The sequence below is a fragment of the Punica granatum genome, chromosome 7, assembly GCF_007655135.1.
Source record: "Punica granatum isolate Tunisia-2019 chromosome 7, ASM765513v2, whole genome shotgun sequence".
In the NCBI taxonomy this organism is placed as follows: domain Eukaryota; kingdom Viridiplantae; phylum Streptophyta; class Magnoliopsida; order Myrtales; family Lythraceae; genus Punica; species Punica granatum.
The window spans coordinates 4058750-4078968 of NC_045133.1; the positions used below are offsets into that span (position 1 = coordinate 4058750).

A 20219-nucleotide genomic window follows, 5' to 3' on the forward strand; every position below is an offset into this window, starting at 1 on the left:
CATCAGACAACGAGGTATTGCAGGACTCAGGTGAGTTGTAGGATTCTCGAGTTCAGTTGAGATTAGAAGAAGCTAAGGCTACAGATTATGAAGGTGAAACTCGGAGTCCATGGCAGACTGGTGTGTATCAACAATCAATCGAAGAAGGTGAACCTAGTGAAGAGGAAACACCGGCTCCACTCAAAAGATCGAGAAGAATTAGAAAGCAAAATCCCAGATATGCCAACGCTGCCATAGTAGAAGAAGTAGGTGCAAAAGAACCCAAGAAATTTGAGGAAGCATTGAAGAATCTGGAGTGGACTAAAGCCACGGAAGAAGAAATTGTTGCTTTAGAAAGAAACTAGACTTGGGAGCTTGTATTAAGACTGAGAGATGTGAAGCCTATTTCCTGCAAATAGGTTTATAAGTTAAAGCGTCGCACAAATGGGTCAATTGAGAGGCACAAAGCTCGTCTGATAGCTCGAGGGTTCTTTGTGCAATATGGACTACACTATGATGAAACATTTAGTTCGGTTGTAAAGTTAGGAATGTACGATTTTTACTTGCACTTGCAGCTAGCAAAGACTAGAACTTGTGGCAGATGGATATGCAGAACGCATTTTTACATGGGGAGTTGGATCGAAAAATCTACATGAATATGTCAATGGGTTTTAAGAGTCAAGATCATCCTGAAAATGTATGCAAGCTTCGAAAGGCGTTATACGGTCTGAAGCAAGCACCGAGGGCTTGGTATGGTAAGATCATTGAATTTTTTACTCGTATTGGTTATTCAGTAACATGTGCAGGTTCTAGTTTGTTTGTGAAAGCTGATGGGGGGAGGTTAGTTATTATTCTGGTGTATGTAGATGATTTAATCATAACAGGAGATTGTGAAGAAGAAATTCTCCGAACGGAGGAGAACTTATCAGTGCATTTTCAGATGAAAGAACTTGGGCACCTCAAGCACTTTCTCGGTCTAGAGGTTGATCGTACTCAAGAAGGGATATTTCTCCATTAGCAAAAGTATTCCAAAGATTTATTGAAGATATTTGGAATGCTTAACTACAAGTTAATTTTGACATCGATGGAGCCAAATGCCAAAATTTTTGCTCATGAAGGGAAAGATTTGGAAGATACAATAATGTATCGACAACTGGTGGCTAGTTTAATCTACTTAACTTTGACTAGACCTAACATTTATTATGCGATTGGGGTGATGAGTCGGTATATGAAAAATCCAAAAAAAAGTCATTTGAAAGCAGTTCGACGAATTTTGAGATATGTGAAGAGTACACTTGGCTATGGTATTCTTTCTAGAAAAGGTGGAGATTGCAAGCTAATTGGTTTTTTGTGATGTTGATTATGCGGGTGATCATGATACCCGATGCTCAACTACAAGGTATGTTTTTATGCGTAGGTCAGGAGTAATTTCTTGGTGCAATAAAAGGCAACTAACTGTGTCTTTGTCGACAACAGAGGTGGAATCTCGAGCAGCAACAATGGCAGCTCAAGAGAGTGCTTGGCTTGTGCAACTATTGAAAGACTTGCACCAGCCAAAGGAGTATCCCATTCCTCTATATTGTGACAAGTTGTCAGCTATGTGTTTGGCAGAGAATCTGGTTTTTCATGCAAGAACTAAGCATGTAGAGGTGCATTATCACTCTATCTGGGAAAAAGTTCTGCAAGGAGAAATTGGATTGCAGCATGTTAAAACAGAAGATTAGGTTGCAGACTCGTTCACAAAAGGCTTGAGTGGCAACAAGATCGAAAGTTTCTGTCATCAACTCGGCATGGTGGAAAGGATGAAAGATAGTGTTGAGATAAATTGCAACACCAACCTCTGTTTGAGTTCGAATAGGTCTGATACAATTTGTTTTTAGCCATGGTCTAGCTCTTTGTTACTGAGTCTTCGTTATAGAGTCTTCGTTACAGAGTCTTTGTTATCTGGTTAATTTGAGTCATGTGTTTTGTTATCCCTATTTTTCAATTTGTTGTTGCTAGTTTTTGGGTTAGTGGACGTTTGTTCCTTTGTTATAGGGATAGTAGAGTTTGTTATTCAATCCCTTTTTACTGTAAGCCTTTTTAAAAGGCCTTCATTTGCAGCAAATAAAATTGTCTCTCTCTTCTCAAATCATTTTGTTTTGTTTGTGTTTTGTTGTTTCTTCAACAGGGATCTTCTGGGAGGCCTAGATAGTCTGCTTGAACTGACCTAATGAAGTATTACATTGATAATGTTGGAAATTATAATCCCACATGGAAAAAATGAAAGAATAACAATGAGTTTATATGAGATTTGGGTACCAATATTTATCAGCTTAAGCTTTTAAGTGGATATGAGCCTAGGTCCGCATAAGTCAAATGGAAATTTAATATGGCATTAGAGTGGGTTGCGCTTCCGCGTGCCCACGTGTGCTCACACTACGCCTACTCAATATCGAAAGCATTCAAAAGAGCGCCTCATGTTAGTCCCACATTGCCCGAGCACGAAAGATGAGCCCGACTCGAGGTCAGTTATTGAGAACGGGTTTTTACGGGCACGTGACAACGTGTATGCAGAAATAGACTACACGTTGCACGTGAGAGCGGATGTTGGGAATTATAATTCCACATGGAAAAGATGAAAGAGTAACAATGAGTTTATATGAGACTTTGGTACCAATATTTATCAGCTTGAACTTTTAAGTGGATATGGGACAGGTCCGTATAAATTTAATTGAAATTTAATAATTAGTCTAGGGTGCAAGCTCCGAGAACTGCTACTGTTAGGGAATAAAATTTCCTCAACAGCTACGCTAGGAAAAAAAAAAGAAGCCAAGATCAATGCATCGTAAATGTTTCCCGAGTTGCAAGGAAGAACGATATGAGGAAAGTACGATAAGAGGAACCGTAATTGTGAAGGCTACTGAGGCTCTTAAGATGGCCCTCGTGGTTCTAATCATTTTTATGGAAAGAGCCTTTATTTTATGGCCTCCATTAATGAAAACCAAGAACCACTTGCCCTCTCTTTGGGGTCAACAAAGAACTGAAAGCCATAAAAGATTGCAATTTGCATAAAGTGGCCAGAAGATTTTGAGTAATGGTGCTCTTAATCTTAGGTCACCACCATGCCTCAAGCCGTTGGATCACCTCCATCTCCCTCGCGATTTGTTTTTATGGGATGACCCGACGATTGTGAAGCAAGGGGCAATGTTTGCTTGGGTTATGAGATATTGGGTTTCAATTTGTTGAAAAATAAACCGTGTGTTTGATTGTTTGAGAATGACTGAAGAAGCTTGGGAAGAGAAATTGACTTTTGGTCAATTGCATGTTTGAGAAGCAAAGTGCCAGCTTTGTAAAGTAAGAACATCACTTCACTAGAAAAGAGTTAAAGAGTTGGTTTGGGAGTACATTGGTAGGTTCTATAATTACTTTTCCAAATAATTTTAAGTAGATTTGATATTCCATGAGAGTTTTTGAAACAATAGGTCAAAATTGCGATTGCAAACGTAATTTTTTCAAACAGGTTAATAGGCACTTATGAAATCATTTTCTACTTATTCTGTTTCAAGTATTAATAATTGCCCTTTTTTTTACTATCAGCAGTTTTAAATTAGTTTCCTCCAAACACTTTAATTTATTATGAAACCTGCATTTATTTTTTAGCAAGTTTGTTTCAGTACTTCTATATCAGCAATAACACTCCCAAACCAAGCTTTAATCTAAATCTTCCTTCATACAGGCTGTAAGGCCCACAATTTCAGCAATGCGCCGTAAAAAGATAGGATTTCAACCGATATGGATTAATTCAAGTAATTTGGTGTTTGCTTTTCTTAAATACGGTATCAATTTCGAGTATTTTGAATGGAGAAACTTCACACTATAAAAGTTGTATCCCTTAGTAGAACGAATCGGTTCAAACTGAATTAATCGAGATTTATTTGGCTTTCACATATCATAATACATGCTGAAAAAGGATTGGATTTTAGTCAATCACACTCGCCCCTAGCTCAGAATTACAATAGGTCTCAAGCTCGCTATCCCATATCTCTTTTATTTCCCAGTTTTGTATTATTTTAGATTCATGGATTTCCCTATAACAGAAAGAAAGGACGAATTATGATATTCATATATTGCATCACTATGGAGACCATTAACTTTGCTAATACACACTTTGCTTTGCACCTGATCAATCACTTTATATATATTCCTGCATATCGAAGATTGCTATAACTTACGACGTGGGGAAAACCTTATTGTTTGTGTGCCATAAGTTTTTGCCGAACTTTTCGTGAATAGCTGTTGATTGACTGACATTCCACGAGTGATGGGCACCGAAAATTTCCAAATTTTAGCAAATAAAATTGAACGAACCTGAAACCCGTTTTGGAAGCAATGCAATTAAGAGATTGCATCTTCCATGTGGTTGCACGATCACATGGACTCATTCATCTTAATGGTAATGCAAGACCACTTGTGAAGTCAAGAGCATGTGCATTTCCTTATATAATGGGAACACTACAGCAAATATTACTCGATCATGTTGTTATAGGAGTTTAGTATTCCGTGGAAGACTTCCGTCTATTACGGGAGTGTTTGTAATACCATCCGCCAGAAACACTGTATTTGGCCCCCGTGTTTAGCAGGGCGAGCTACTCACCCCGATCAGACGGCTCTGGACGGGGCGCGGGAGCCTTCCTGGAACCATAGAATTACTGTTAATAAAGACATTCCAAGATGTTCCCAGGAAATAATGGGCCGACCATGATGCCCCATTCATGGCTTTAACATTGACTCTCAAGTCTCAAGTGAACCTCGTTTTCCATTGCTCTGTCCCGCTATGGAGCCCCATTCTGTTATTTGGACAACGAATATCAGAAAAAAGATGTGTTATCACGCGTAAAAAGATAGCCTGGGAGCCACTCGATTCGACTACAATTTGTATCTCGAGACGAGACGAGAACCACTCGATTCGAGTACAATGCTACAGAGTTACATGCATACCGGACCCACCATAGTGAATGTGTTAGACCCTCGAGATATTCGGTTCAAGGGAGACAAAAAGGCCGATTAACAGTCGTGCTACGCATCAGTACATTGTATTCATAAGAATAATTCTTTCACATTTCTAGTTTAAACCTGCAATTTATTAACACAAAGGTTCGGACCCTCTTCGATTTGGAGTTGTCTTTTATCATAAAGAGAAAACTGGCCCTTCCAGTGACAGCAAACAACATTGTCTCTTCTTTTTTTTAATCATTTTATATTGTTATTATTATTATTATTTTGGCGTGAACTATGTTATTTTATCTTATTGATCGATGTATTTTTCCGCACAATCAGGCAAGACTAAAAATGTTGGGTGTTAAGGTTAACCAACAAAAGACCACGTGCTTTCTATAAATTGAATTGAGAGATCCAAGGTCAATGAAATAACGATTAAATTAGAAAAGGAATGCATGCTCTTGATAAGAAATTAAGAGGTCTCAGATTTGATTTTCATCAATGAATTTATCTGCATACCTGTATTTAACTTTTCGTTTCCTTATATAGGTCTATCATCCATGGATCTATCTTATATTTAAAAAAAAGATTAAATTCACTTTTTTTGCCTAAATTTAATCATTTATTGTAATAGATCGATTATTCCTAAGAACTATTGGAATATATATATATATATATATATATATAAAGTTGTAGCCCACTCTCTTAAATAGAGGTAGAATCGTAAATGTCTAATAAATTAGTATGTTATATAGAAGTTGAATAATTTTAATTATTATTGTGATTAAAGAAAATACATCTGAAAGAAACATTAAAGAAGAATTATAATCACTTATTATTATTTTATAAGCAATTGCTATTTTTTATTAGTAAATAAATATACATAATTTTAAAGACATTAAGAATTATTACACTTGACTTAATTAGTTTTAATAATCATTATTAATGCTATAAAAGTTAACTTAAGTAAATCTCTTATCGAATTGTTTAGTCGTTTTATCTAAAATTATTCAAATATACAAAACTTAATATATCAAATATGAGCGAGAAAAAGACAATTGTGGATACTTAATGTTAAAATTTTATAAACTCTATGATTATCAATCTTCCATTGATAATAAACTAGCTTAGGATTTTTTTATTTTATAATTATTTTCTTATAAAATGAATTGATAATTGAGATCATATCTATGACATATTTTACTTGAATTATTAGCTTATGAGTTTATTAATTAATATTATCTAGCATGGATATGAAATTTATCGTATTGAAGTTTATATAGTATGAGAACAATTTTTATATTTTCTATATATATATAAACTATAAATCAATATTAATAATTCTTTTAATATCTAATGTTTCGCAATAAATTTTCTTTACAAAATTCGTGCAACGCACGGGTTTAATAGCCTAGTTCCTATATATTTTTGTACTCTCATATGTTATTTCGTATCATTTCGACATCTGCCTCCACTAGCCTAATATCTTAGATCAGTCCCTAGCCATGGATGTCTATTGTTAGGATCTCGGTTTTTGGAACTCGATCACTTGCAGACCACGAGCCTTGAGTGACCTGCAAAAGGGGGAGGATCGATGGGGAGTCTCGATCTCCCTCTCTTATGCTTAAATGAGAATGTATCGAAAAAAGGTAAACGAATTGAACTTAAGAATTAGGAGTACCTGGATGGGTATTTATAGAAGTCTCGATGTATCGTAATCTATAAAGAATATTTGATAATAAATATTAAGCATATGTACTTTCCATATATGTGGATAGAGATAGGGAATTTCTCATAAAGATAATATATATATATATATCGGGAGAATATTCTAGAAATAATATGAGAGATATTATGAGATATAAATAAGGAAATATACTTAATATGATTTATTCACCCAATCTGAAGTATCAATGTGGGCCCATGATGGTAAGTCAGGCCGAATAGGTCGGGCCAATTTTATGGTCCCTAACTTCTACATAGTCTAAATTGATGAAGAGATCATTGCTCTAAGGTATGGAAATGATTTTTTTTTGGAGAAAAAATAAAGGAGAAATAGAATATAACTTTGAATTTCCCATGCTCTCTAGTCTCTCCTTAATAAAGGGAAAAAATGGCAGAAAAAGAAAAGGATGTCATAATTTTTAGGGAAAAAATTCGTTTCTATATGTATTATTTCCTCTGAGTCAATACGGATAACAATCGAGGAACCTGAATTCATGCAGACAAGGAATTTCGAGTGTCCATATCTCAATGTCATTAGTTGGGAGATCGTCACGCGAGACAATCTTGCTATTATAGACTGAAAGTGAATGGTGCAATGAGTTGTTCGAAACCTTTATTTGGTTTTACAACTTATTTTTAACTTTACTCCACTTAGCTTCACTTATTTTCAATTCGACAATTCAATTATTATTTTTGTTTTTTTCTTCAATTTTTTGAACCGTTCAATTCAATTTTTTAATACTAAATTCTCTCAACTGTTCATTAATTTTTCCACAATTCAACAACAAAATCATTATTTTCTCTCAACTATTCATTACTTTTCAACATTTTTTCTCATAATTCAATAACACAATCATTACAACCCAGTTAATTTATATATATTCAAAGTTAAAATAGAATTGAGTTAAAACTCAACTCAAATGTCAAATTAAAATCTTCAGGAAAAAAAAATAGAAATAAAAATAAAAAAGAAAATTGACTAGCTAAAATCCAACAAAAGAAAATGGTAATAATAACAATAACGACATAAACGGTCAATTATTTTCGCTCCCACAATGACTTGTCCAGACCAATTATGGCTTCTGTTGACAGATATGCCCTCCACTGATCGGTCTAATCGGTCGTCATTTCTGTCTCTCCGGCTGATTTTTCCTATCCATTTCGTCAGTTCGATCCGTTTGCTGCCGACAGTTGGAAGACGGAAACCCGAGACCAGACGGTGGCAGAAATTAAACCTAGTTTTACCGCATAAGGTCGTCAGAGATCGATGATACTTTGTTGAGTCGGTGCCACCTTGAGGAACACATCGAGCCAACCCACCATGACGTCGGAGTTATCATACGGCTGAGGTTGATGATCTACACAAACCAGAATCTGCATCAGTTCGTTCATTGCTCTGTTGCAGGTGGAGGGAGGGAGAGCCCAGGGCTGCCTTAATTTCTCCTAGCACGGGGTCCCAGTGACGGGGGCATGTTCTCTGCCGTCAACGGCCTGCCGTCGGCCATGGAGGACCAATAGGTGCCTAAGGTGAGATCTCCTTCCCGTGGCCGAGATTAATTTTTTTACAAGTTTGTGAGATTCTCTCTGTTTTTTTCTCTTTATTGTCTTATTTTCCCTTTTGTTTTAGCCCTTAAACATATAGGATGAGATTGAAAAGATTGCTGCTATAGTTTCGAAAATTATCAAACCATTTGGTAAAGCATATGTTCCCGGCATTAACGGGGCTCAAACTTACGTGTAGGAATGATAAAGACTTCAAATTTCTTTAGTAGTTTTTGCAAATGAAAATATATTTCGGGGATCACAATACATATAGAATTACAAGATTGTTACTACATACGAAACCGAATGAATTGTGTGGTAAAATATACATTCTTGGCATCAACCAGGTTCAAATTAACATACATGTAGGCACGACAGAGATCTCAAATTCCTCAGCAGAAACATTTCTGCAGACGAATATATTAATGGGAATTACGATCTACACAAAGGATTGCCTTGTTAGGCAAGAAAGGGCCATTGACAAATAACACGATAATGGCGTCGTATCCGGGTCAAATTGCCCTCAGAGGTTGTCCTGAGATCCAAATTGACCATTTGACTGAAGTATCATTGAAGAATCCGCAGGTTTTCTACTTCTTTGATTGCAATTTGCTTCCTTCCTCTCTCTGTTATATCCGTCTTATATTATTACTAGTCTTGGCGCGGGCCTTATTTTTATATATATTAGTAAATATTTTTTGAATATATTTTAGAAATACAATCAATAGTTTTTAAGTTGATACTTGATAAGTTATATTAACGAACTTACCACTGATGATGGAGATCAAATAATATGCGAGAAAATTAAGAATACATTTAAATTAGTATGATAGATTATATGATGGGCCTTACTTCTTTTCTCTATTGTATTTTAAATATATCATAGTAGTACCATCACATTTTCAGATAACGTAATAATAATATATGTTATAGAAAAGGTATTTAGAGATTTTTAATGAGTTGTAATTTTGGAGACCCAAATTCATGAATATCTATCTAAGAGATAAAAGTCTACATGCATCACATTTATTTCAAGAATTATATATATATATATATATATATATATATAGATTATTGGAATCTTTTCATATCTCTATATGTAATCTTACTAATGACCAAAATACGTATAGATCCATAATGTATTGAGGATTTCTAAAGACATAAATTTTGTATATGTTCTCATCAGTTTGCTTCAAAGTATTTTTTATATTCTTCAAGAGTTCCACAATTTATAATTATGTAGCTCAACTGTGAATAAGAGTCTCAAAAGAACCATGTATATATATAATTTATATATTTATAGTTTATTAAATTTTACTTGTTATGCTTATGCATTTCTTTTAATTAAAGACATTGTCCTTGAAAAAAATTATGGTTCTATTACCAAAAAAAAATTATTACTTGAATGATGACATGCTTTCTCGTTGTAAGAGGCCGAACTAATATATATATATATAGAGAGAGAGAGATGGGTTGTGAAAATTTTAATTAGATTGTAACTAGATTGTTTGAATTTCAATAAATTTGATAAAGTTTGATGTAGGGCATTCAATAAGGAGAATAGAAGAGACGATCAATCACGGAGCAAGAATTCACCCAAAATGCTTATGTGGCATGCTCTCATTAAATAAATGGAAGTCTCTTGTCGAACTATGCCTAGGAGTTTGAATTTAATACCTAGAATAGATTACCGTTTTATGAGGGGTTTAAGTTGATGACTCAACATTTACTCAGCTCCCAATTTTAACAATATTTTCTTTTACCATAAATATTTATTTAATTAATTATATTATCTTTATAAATTATTATCAAGTCAGAAGAGGAGTTCGTCTCACTTTCGTTTTCGCAGAATACTCATAGAACTTATGTTTCAATCTATAATAGCTATCTCATTAAGGATATGATTGTAAATTCAACATTATAATTACTCAATTTTCTCACTGTCTCTGTCTCCCAAAATCGACCTACAAGATTTTTCTTTTACAAAAAACAATAACATTTACAAGACTTTTTTTGTTAAGAAAAGTCTCACGGATTCCAATACGAGTAGAAAAACTTTTTTTAAAAAAAAGGATAAATTTGATAAAACACGAGCGCGGTCATTCATCCAGTGTTCATTAATGGCTTAGGCTATCTATAGAATAATTTTGACCCAAGTTGCTTGCAGTTGCAGATGATTAGACCAATAATGGCCATTTGAATCCCAAGGGAGGTCTTCATACTCTTCTTCTTCAATGGACAACCGAGAGATCAGAACCAGAGCACCCCAGAGGAGAAGGGAAGAAGGAGGAGTCGAGGTTGGTTACTAAGTCGAAGCTCGTGCCTCGAATAAGAAATCCAACCATAACTGATCGACCGAGAGGAGGGAGAGGGCTTGACTTTTCGATGGCAGACATGACTTCAAAGGGAGCTGATGATGAGGAAAATTGTAGAGATAGCGGAGGCGGCGTGGCGAATAGTGAGGGTGAGAACCAGAGTTGTACTTTGTGTTCAGAGACGTCCGGGAATGGTGGGGGTTTCCGGCTTTATCTGGCGAAGGACCTGAGGATTGGCCTTCTGTTCGCGGGGCTAGCCGTGTCGTGCTTGCTCCTATTCAATTCGACCAATCCCCTGAAGTTCTTCCCGACCTCGTACTACAGCTCCATTGGCGCCGGCAGCCCCGTGGTGAGTTCCGATATCGCTCTGATTCTTATCCTTCTTTTTCCGGGTTCTTTTTTCCCGGTTTTTCGAGTTTGGTTTTGTGTTTCTGCTAACGTCTCTTGCACAGGGGTGAATCTAGCTTATATTTAGTTTGGAAAAGTTTGTTAAAAGTACACAACTTTGCTAATAATTTTTTAGTCCAACGTGTATTGAAAAAAGTTCAAAGAATTGACGTGTTAAATGTAATTTGAACTCACTTTATTCTTTAAAAGAAATAAAAATTCGGATCAAGTCCTAAAAATATTCCATCAACCTCTCTTTTAGAGAGGACAATTATGAGATGTCTCAATATATTCAATTTCAGTAGCTGATTTTTTATTTATATTATTATTTTCAATATGCTCTATCACAAATTACACAAATATGTTCCAACTAACAAAATTTTATATTAACTCCAATGAGTTTAGCCTAATAGTAAGGATGAATTTAAGTATCCGTCCGATCCCGGGTTTAAAACCCATTGGAGCCACCGGAGTGCCTTTGGGGTGTTTACCCGTTCCGTGCGTCGCCGGGAGTTCACGGAGTCTCGAAAATTAGTTAGGCGAAATCCGGATATCCCGGATTAGAAAAAAAAACAAAAACAAAAATAAAAATAAAAACAAAATTTTAGATTTTTCTTCTAAACTAAAAGAACAAGAATCTTTCCCTGTGGAACTTCATTGGAACTTTAAAAAAAAAATTAAAGCAAATATAAAGAATAGTGTGATAAATAACAAAAAAATTAATTTAATTACTCATAATTTGTTTTATTTTAAATATATAATTTTCGATCGGTCGGAGAACCGTTAGAAATTTCTAAAGAATTATCAACAAAAATATATAGGAAATTTAAATATTTCGACGGAATACTTGTACTATTACCGTGGAGAAGTGAAATTTCTTGGTATATAAAATTAAAAGTAATATGGATTATAAGACAAATATAAATCGTAATTTGCATCCACTAACTTTCGGATCCTAAATCCGCCATTGCTCTTGCACATCCGACTTTGGCTGTTATATGATTCTCTGTTTGAGGCATCCTGTGGATTGGCCTGTCTGCTTGTGTTATGGGATTTCGCTGACGCGGTAAGAAAGAAGTGGGAACGACTTGGAGTAAAAGATTTCTAACGTAATAAGTTCGAGACTAATGGTTAAAAGATTAGGAAAATTTTCCGGTCCAGGGGGACCGTCCGATTTTTCATTTCTCATTCCTCCAAAATTACAATAGATAGATCATTGAGTTGTCTTTTCTTTTTTGAAAATCAAAAGAACAACACAAGAGTTTCAGTCATGTCACAATTTCCCCATAGCAAATAATTGCAGACTACTCAATTCTCGAAATTGAAAGAGACCCGTTTGAAATGTCAAGACCAGTCATCATTCTACTTTTAGCCTCACAAATCCTAATAGCACACGTTTGATATATTTTATTTACAGCTACATATATATATATATATATATAAACTTATATCACACCTTATTAAACAGGCTTAAAATAATAAATATTAAAATAAAATTTAAGTTAATTTTTATTAAAGTAAAAAGAAAAGACAAGTTGAGCAAAAAAAAGAAAAGACAAAATTTATATTTACCTTCCACATTATAAATAATGTTAGAATAGTAAATGATGTTGTCTTCTACCCTACTCCTATCCTATTAAATAGGATTAGAATAGCAAATAAAATTATCTCCCACCATACTAAACAGGGTTGGAATAGTAATCATCAAAATAAATTTTAAGTTAATTTTTATTAAAAAGTTGAAAAGAGAAGAAAGAAACTTATGTTTATCTCCTACCCTATTAAATAGGATTGAATAATAATATATGAAAATAAAGTTTTGGTTAATTTTTATTAAAATGTTAAAACTAATAAAAAGAAAATTTTGAAAAGAAAAGAAAAAAATATATTTATCTCCCACCCTATTAAATAGGATTAAATAGTAAATATGAAAATAAAATTTTGGTTTATTTTTATTAAAATATTAAAAATAATAAAAAGTTAACTTTTTTTAAAATAAACTTTACGTTAAAATTTATAATTAGCAAAACACAACAACTAAAAATCCATGCATTGCATGGGCCTAAAATCTATATAAATTTATATATAATTGTATCACACCCTACTAAATAAGGTTAGAATAATAAATATCAAAATAAATTTTAAGTTGATTTTTATTAAAAATTTAAAAAGAAAAGAAAATTTTATTTTTATCTCCCACCCCCATTAAATTGAATAGTAAATACTAAAATAAAGTTTAGGTTAATCTTTTTAGAATGTCAAAAATAATAATAATTTAATATTTTTCTTAAAATAAAGTTTACGTTAAAATTTACTATTAACAAAACACACTAAATAAAATGCACTAACTAAAAATTTGTGCATTGCACGGGCCTAAAAGTCTAGTGTGTGTGTATATATATATATTGTATATATGTTGTACGTCATTAAGACGCGAGCTCACACTAAATTTCTCCAATGGAGATGTTATTAATTGTAGGATTTTCATTTCCTCTCTATAATTTGGTTTTAGGTTTTTTAATTGAAGATTAGGGGAAAAGTTGGATGAAGCTTGTTGAATGTAAAAAATGGAGATATTCATAGGAAATTCTAGAAGTCTTGAATTTGAAGATGGTAAGAATTCTCCTTGAGAATGTAGAGGACGGGATATATGCATAACTAGAATTGATTGGAAAATAGGAATATCTGATTAGGATTGGGACCACCATCCAATAGACTTTGAGATGAATGAGACAGAATAAAAAAGAGAAATTTCTATCCAAAGTATACCAAAAAAAATGGTGAGATCACAAGTACTAAATTGAAACTAATATTTATTCCAGCCTTAGCTCGTCCTGGAGAAGTAGATTTCCACTTCCTTAAAAATTTCACCTTTTTGTCAGCTGAAGTATAATTCATGGTTAGATACTGACTTTTATATTTTAATGTTAATAACTATATTAGATATTTTTTTTGTGTGAAACTCATTATATTGTTTTATCATTTCCTTAATAATTGAGAAAAAAAAGTCGAAGACGTGGATTTTTAAAGGACAAAAAATGGGAATCGGGAAAATCAATTTTGCCTTGAATTGAATGTGATTTATTTATTACACGTCCAAAAGAAGCTTCCTATCCTCTTTGAATGGATTTTCCTTTCTTTTTATTTTAATTTATTCTATTTTTTCCTTTTCTAAATAGGATAAATGCTATTTTGGAAACTTCCCCTTTTGATTGAGAGGAAATGGGCCCTCCAAGGCCAATTTTTACCAATTTTATTTTTTCTTTTTATCAATTTTATTAGTATATCCTCCGCTTAGTTGGTGGGAGTCCTATCGAGATAGGGAATACCTGAGTTTTCATGATCGCGATTTCTTTTACAATAAAGTTTTCTTATTTCACTTTCTGAGAGTGACTTTATTTTATCTTATATTTCATCGGAATTGTCAATCTAATTCTAATCAATAATTTTAATTCTATTTTATATGATGAGAACTTCTTCATTTCCCCTAAATTTCTTTTTTCCTTCCCAGGGCTTCTTTTTTTTTTTGGTTGACTAACTCCTAAGGCAATCGAAGCAAGCTCAATTTACAAAAAACTAAATTAATAGTCTTTTTCTAAAGGGAAACCTCTGGTTTAATCAAAGAACTATTAATGATGATGTTTTGACCCAGCTTTTAGATTTGCTTCTTCCTTGAATTCCGTTGTGCTTTGTTTGACTTCCTCGTATTTAAGAAAATAAAAAACAAGAACGTTTAAATTTAATAAATATTAAATGCCAAAAGGAAAGATCGGATGATGCACTAGATGTGCATTCATATCTTTTCTCGCCAATTTTATTTTAGTATATGTTCGGAATCGTAAATTCGTAATGCTAGAATAATTCTATACGAATAAATACTATATTATCATCATCATTATTAAGATTTAGAAGAAAATGATCATGTAATAATAAAATTCACAAGTTAACGAGAAATCGGAAAGAGGAAAATTCGGTTTGGAGGAAAAGAAAATAATTCCTTTCATGGAAATTTCCAATGGTTTGTGTTTTATGTTACATTGATTAATTTTTGGTTCACTTTTCTCGAGTGGATTTGGACATAAATTGAGTTGATTTTGAAGAAATGGAGTATTTTTCTTAATTTTTCTATTCGACCGATAAATAATTTGGATGTCTCCTAGATTGTGACCTTTTAGAAAAGTAATTATGTGTCACATATTATATCGTTTCCCGTCATCTTAAATGAAATTCATAGTACATTAACGAATCGTTTTTCATTCTTGTTTCTCTTAACTATTATTCCATCGCATATTATGTGACAAAATAACTTTTTTAAAGTTGCACTTTTGAGAAGAATTTTTCCACAAAATATAGAGAGGCATGTGATCCTACTAGATGCAATTTAAATATAAATAATAATTCCTTCTTGACCTGAACATCATATGTTGACCGCGACGCCCATCTCAAGCAATGCTATTAATACTCATCCAGCATGTGAGGCCAATAATAAAATATGATATAACAAATGAAAATTAAATTTGTTGTTTATTTTTGTCTCTATTATAGTGTCGATCTGCTTGTAGCTTGGAATCTTCATTAAAGATTGAACATTCCTATTTTTGATAAAGTATCACAAATCTGAACTGGCTTGAACTGGGTCTTGATTTTTCTTTTTTTTTTGCTAAGTATGGATATTCATTTTTCTTTTATTATTATAGAGGGGAAAAATGAAAAAAATTGCCGGCCTCTTGTCAGTTCTTATATTCTTTTATCCTTCTTTTTCAATTATAAGGAAGGCATATCAACTAAAACAACAATAAAAATAAAAAAGCTAAATAAAGAGGCACTGAGCTATTGTACTAAATTCCCTTCCTCCTTTTTTTTTCCGAATAAATCCCCTTCCTTTTATTTCTTCCTTCTTTGATTAAAAACATTGCTTTTGGTTCTTCCTTCCGTTTTCTTCTTCCTACCTTGTTAAAGTTTTCAATAAATTCCAATTATTTAACAAAAAGAAAAAGATCAGAAAAAAAGAATTCATAAAAAATATTAATCCTAAAATTTATTTTGATATCTTTGTTTCTAATTTAACATAGAATTGTTTTTCGGTGCGTACTTTGATTTCCGAAAGCCCAATGAGCTACGATTAATCCAGTTCGAGTCGGGTCAACCCACTAATGGGTAAAGCTTTATCAGCATGGATTTTCACTATTCACAAGACTCGAACCCGAAATCTTGTTTAAGGAAAAGATACGCCGAATTCTTTGAATCAACCCATGTTGGTTGGAGTTGTTTTTCTCATTATTCAAATTTATCAAAGTTCTCTATACTCGGCGTAGATATTCATCTATCCCTTTATTAATAAATTTAACCTACTTCCTATCCAAAAATTCGAAAAATAAATTTAACCTGCTGATTTATCTTACATTGGTTACGAATTTGATATCTCTTCGACTTTAGCCCTTTTCCTATTAAAGAAAAAAAAACCTGATATTTATGTTTTTGAATACAGTGAATATTATGAATTGTTTCAGAATAAAATGAGACGCAGTTTAGAAATGGAATTCCTGAAATCTTGTTTAATAGATTATATTTTTTATGGGTTCAAATTATGATAATATTTCCTTTTCCGGATTGATATGTTAAGAGTTTGATATTTCTATTTTCGGACTTCCGGAAAGTGATAAGATCAATCATGTTATCTCAGGGCAGAAAGGTGCGCAGCCTGGACGTCGTCCTGAAATCCGCAGCCATGGAAGATAGCAGGACAGTGATACTGACCACACTGAACGATGCGTGGGCGGAGCCCGATTCCGTATTCGACTTGTTCCTTGAGAGCTTCCGGGTTGGGAATGGGACGCGCAGGCTCCTTGACCACCTCATTGTGGTTGCACTAGACAAGAAGGCTTATGACCGCTGCCTGGCCGTGCACCACCACTGCTTCGCCCTCACCACCAAGGGGATGGACTTCTCCAGCGAGGCCGAATTCATGTCCACCGACTACTTGGAGATGATGTGGCGGCGGATCGACTTTCTCAGGGTCGTGCTCAAGAAGGGCTACGACTTTGTCTTCACGGTAGGACATTCTGTCTCATTTCATGAACTTTTAACTTCCGTCTTCGGTTTATTCTTGTATAAGACCCAATGCTTTTCAACAGGATACGGACATCATGTGGCTTCGGAGTCCATTCCCTCACTTCTACTCAGACGCAGACTTTCAGATCGCGTGTGACTACTACCGCTTTAGCGCCGCCGATAAGAGGAATAGTCCAAATGGCGGGTTCACCTATGTGCGGTCCAATAACCGCACGGTCGAGTTCTACAAATTCTGGTATGAGTCAAGGAAGTCCTTCCCGGGACAACATGACCAGGACGTGCTCAACAAGATCAAGTCTCACAACTTCCTCCATTACATCGGGCTGCAGATGAGGTTCCTTGACACAGCCTACATCGGCGGGTTCTGTCAGCTCTCGAGGGACCTCAACCGTGTATGCACAATGCATGCCAACTGCTGCGTCGGGCTCGACAACAAGATCCATGACCTGTCCGCCCTGCTCGATGACTGGAGGAAGTACATGGCTTCGGGGACGGGTGGTTGGAGTGTTCCCAAGGCCTGCAGGTAAGTTATACATACTAAGGCTTTCGTTTATCACATTAAACCACCATTAATGTTCTTTTTAGTCCAGGAGATGTCTCCAATCGGGCGTTGGCTTAAGTGTTCTCTACGAATTAATAGTGTTCGAATTTTGCAGAGGGTCGTTTGGACGGCCGCACAAGCCACATAAGCATGACCTTTTTTGGAGACGTTAAGGTTTATCTTCTTCTCTAGACCGTCACATCAACAGATAAGGTAATTAAATGATCGATTATTTTAGTTTTTGATATAGAATATGTTTATTTTATTTTTCTCTCCTTGCTTGATCAATTAATTAAAAGCAATCGATACTTCTCTTGCACAAACTTTACTTCAGTGTGGCAGGATTGGCGTATTCCCTCCAAACTTATCAATGTCGAAGATTTCTAGCTCGGTTTCTCTCCCGGTTCATCAATTGTCTTCTTCAACAAACTCCTTCTGTTTCTTGAACATTGTCCGGAAGTCATTATCTAAAGCTGTTGTTAGCCTCAAACTACTGATGCTCTCGGCATCGAATTCACACTGAAGGGTGCTGCAATTTTAGATGTTTCTTAAAATATGGAATCCCATAAAAGAGAATAGACCAGTAGGGATCTTTCTCGAGATTCAGTCGCTGCAGTAAATTCTGTGCAAAGATTTTCTTCGAGCTACTTCGATGTTCTGTAGATGAATTATTTCACCATAAGGCAGAGGATTTTGTGTAGGACCAGAATCCCGATACTGGGAATGTGAAGAAAATTTTCTTAGCTGATATAAAAGCGAAACACAGCCAAATCGAATTCCATTTCTGCACTGAAAACATTCTCTTTCCCTATGACTAATCCGACAAAAAAAATTCCATAAGCAGCATCCGTAATCAAACTGTCTGCTCTTACCTGACTCCCGCAGTCCAAGCCGGAAACTCTGGAGGAAATGGTTTGCTTCCAACAACGGGGATGTGATAAATGCCGGGTTCTGGATTGTAAATTCGCTCGAACTTACAAATCCAGGCAAAAGGGGCCTTAGACGACAGGCACGAACGGATTTCCTGCGGGGCCTTCATTTTCGAGGTAATGAGGGATGCCTCCCTTCATTTTTTAATTGTTTGTCAATTTCCATGATTGACAATCAATCAGATATCAGTTCTAGCAGAGAAGAGGTATAACAAAACCTAAAACATTACAAAAGAATGCAGTTATTTTCGAAAATAAAAGATTGCCAAGTTTAGGCAATTAGTGCACTAATATCCCCGATTGCGATGAACCAAATGATGCATGTAGTCCTAAAGCGGTCCACTTCGGGACGTTTAGCCCACGAAAATGACCAATATCCTACTCATCGTATCCTGATGGTGACATATAATTTAAGTGCGTTAAGAGTGTGACCAGAGTAAAATTACAAAAAACTATCCGAGCTTATCCACAAACGTTGAGGTGAACTTGTTTAAGAAATTATTATATTCGATATAATAGTATTCTTAAATGAAAAGTTACTATATATGTAAAGCGTCTATATATTAGTAAGTGCATTATGGTTTTTTTCTCTTTTTGAGACTAATGTGAATTAAAGATAATTCACGGGTGGTTTTACAAACTATCTAAGGCTTTGGGACTCATTTGTAAATTGTAATTAATTATAATAATTGCCAAATAACACTGAGGGCTAATTGGCAAATTTGTATACATATATAGATTAGATATGTGCGTGATATACATACCTGGATGGCCGAATCTGTGAAGCCATTCACAGCCAAGAGAGAAAATTAAGGGGACGTGCACGGGTGAAAAAGGACAGCCCCTGCCCATCTATTGCTCACGGCGGAATGAAAGAAATTGTTTCTTCCTTGATCATCCATTGCACATGGAGTTCACCGCTCGTTCTACGTGTGCTTGAGAGTGTAGTCCAATCGTGTGGGCTACCCGTGGAGACTAGTTCGAGTCGAGGAGGAACAACCCCTTGGCAAAAACCCATTCGTGTGGACGATCTAGAGGCCGATCACTTGGGCGGCTTCAGGCGAATATTCAAGAAGGCAATTACTTAGCGATGTTGCGGGGGTTTTTGCAAACGATGTATTTTTCGATAAACCCTAATAGGATTGTCAAGTTAGCATTGTTTAATCGTGGCAAAGTGATACCACACATTCAGAATAAGATTTCGGATGTCGATCTTACATGTACGAATGAATGAAATTTTAAATTATCATTTATTTCGCTTTCGTTACGTTTTCAGCATCATTTTTCTTCAATATATCTGACAGAGATGAGCCAAATGATGCATGTAGTCCAAAAGCGGTCTACTTCGGAACGTTTAGCCCCTCGAAAATGACCAATACCCTACTCATCATATCCTGCTGGTGACATATAATTTAAGTGCATTAAAAGTGTGATCAGAGTAAAATTACAAAGAAGTATCTGAGGTTATCCACAAAAAGATTGCTGACACCGTGTAAGGTCATCGGAGATTGGCGATCTACATGAACCAGAATCTGGATCAGTTCATTCGCTCTACATGAACCAGAATCTGGATCAGTTCATTCGCTCCGTTGAAGGTCGAGGGAGGGAGAGTCCTGAGTTGCCTCGATTTCTCCTCAGCCGCGGTTGGCCGGAAACTATGAAGAACCAAGAGGTAGTTAAGATGAGGTTTGTTTTCCGTGGCCAAGATTAATTTCTTTACAAGTTCGTGAGATTCTCTCTGTTTTTTTT

At 34.9% G+C, this 20219-nt stretch overlaps 1 protein-coding gene across 4 annotated transcripts; it reads left to right on the forward strand.

Annotated features, from left to right (window-relative positions):
* Window positions 1–7768: 7768 nt before the first annotated feature.
* On the forward strand, window positions 7769–18322 carry LOC116212613 (uncharacterized protein At4g15970-like). Of its 4 annotated transcripts, none has more exons than XM_031547232.1 (7): window positions 7769–8211; window positions 8574–8811; window positions 10394–10890; window positions 16612–16980; window positions 17063–17523; window positions 17657–17754; window positions 17876–18322. In XM_031547232.1, the coding sequence occupies exons 3-6, from the start codon at window positions 10612–10614 to the stop codon at window positions 17712–17714; spliced, it is 1167 nt and encodes a 388-aa protein (XP_031403092.1). In that variant the 5' UTR covers window positions 7769–8211; window positions 8574–8811; window positions 10394–10611; the 3' UTR covers window positions 17715–17754; window positions 17876–18322. The 4 variants fall into 4 exon arrangements, with proteins under 4 accessions (XP_031403092.1, XP_031403093.1, XP_031403091.1 ...); XM_031547233.1 differs by having other exon boundaries at window positions 8596–8811; XM_031547231.1 differs by lacking the exon at window positions 8574–8811.
* Window positions 18323–20219: the final 1897 nt, after the last annotated feature.

What these genes read in the sequence shown, in the direction of transcription:
- LOC116212613 (XM_031547232.1), top strand. Translation starts at nt 10,612, where the DNA reads ATGGCAGACATGACTTCAAAGGGAGCTGATGATGAGGAAAATTGTAGA. An exon ending in TTGGCGCCGGCAGCCCCGTG is followed by an intron (nt 10,891 to 16,611) that starts GTGAGTTCCGAT and finishes ATGTTATCTCAG; the next exon opens with GGCAGAAAGGTGCGCAGCCT. An exon ending in GCTACGACTTTGTCTTCACG is followed by an intron (nt 16,981 to 17,062) that starts GTAGGACATTCT and finishes GCTTTTCAACAG; the next exon opens with GATACGGACATCATGTGGCT.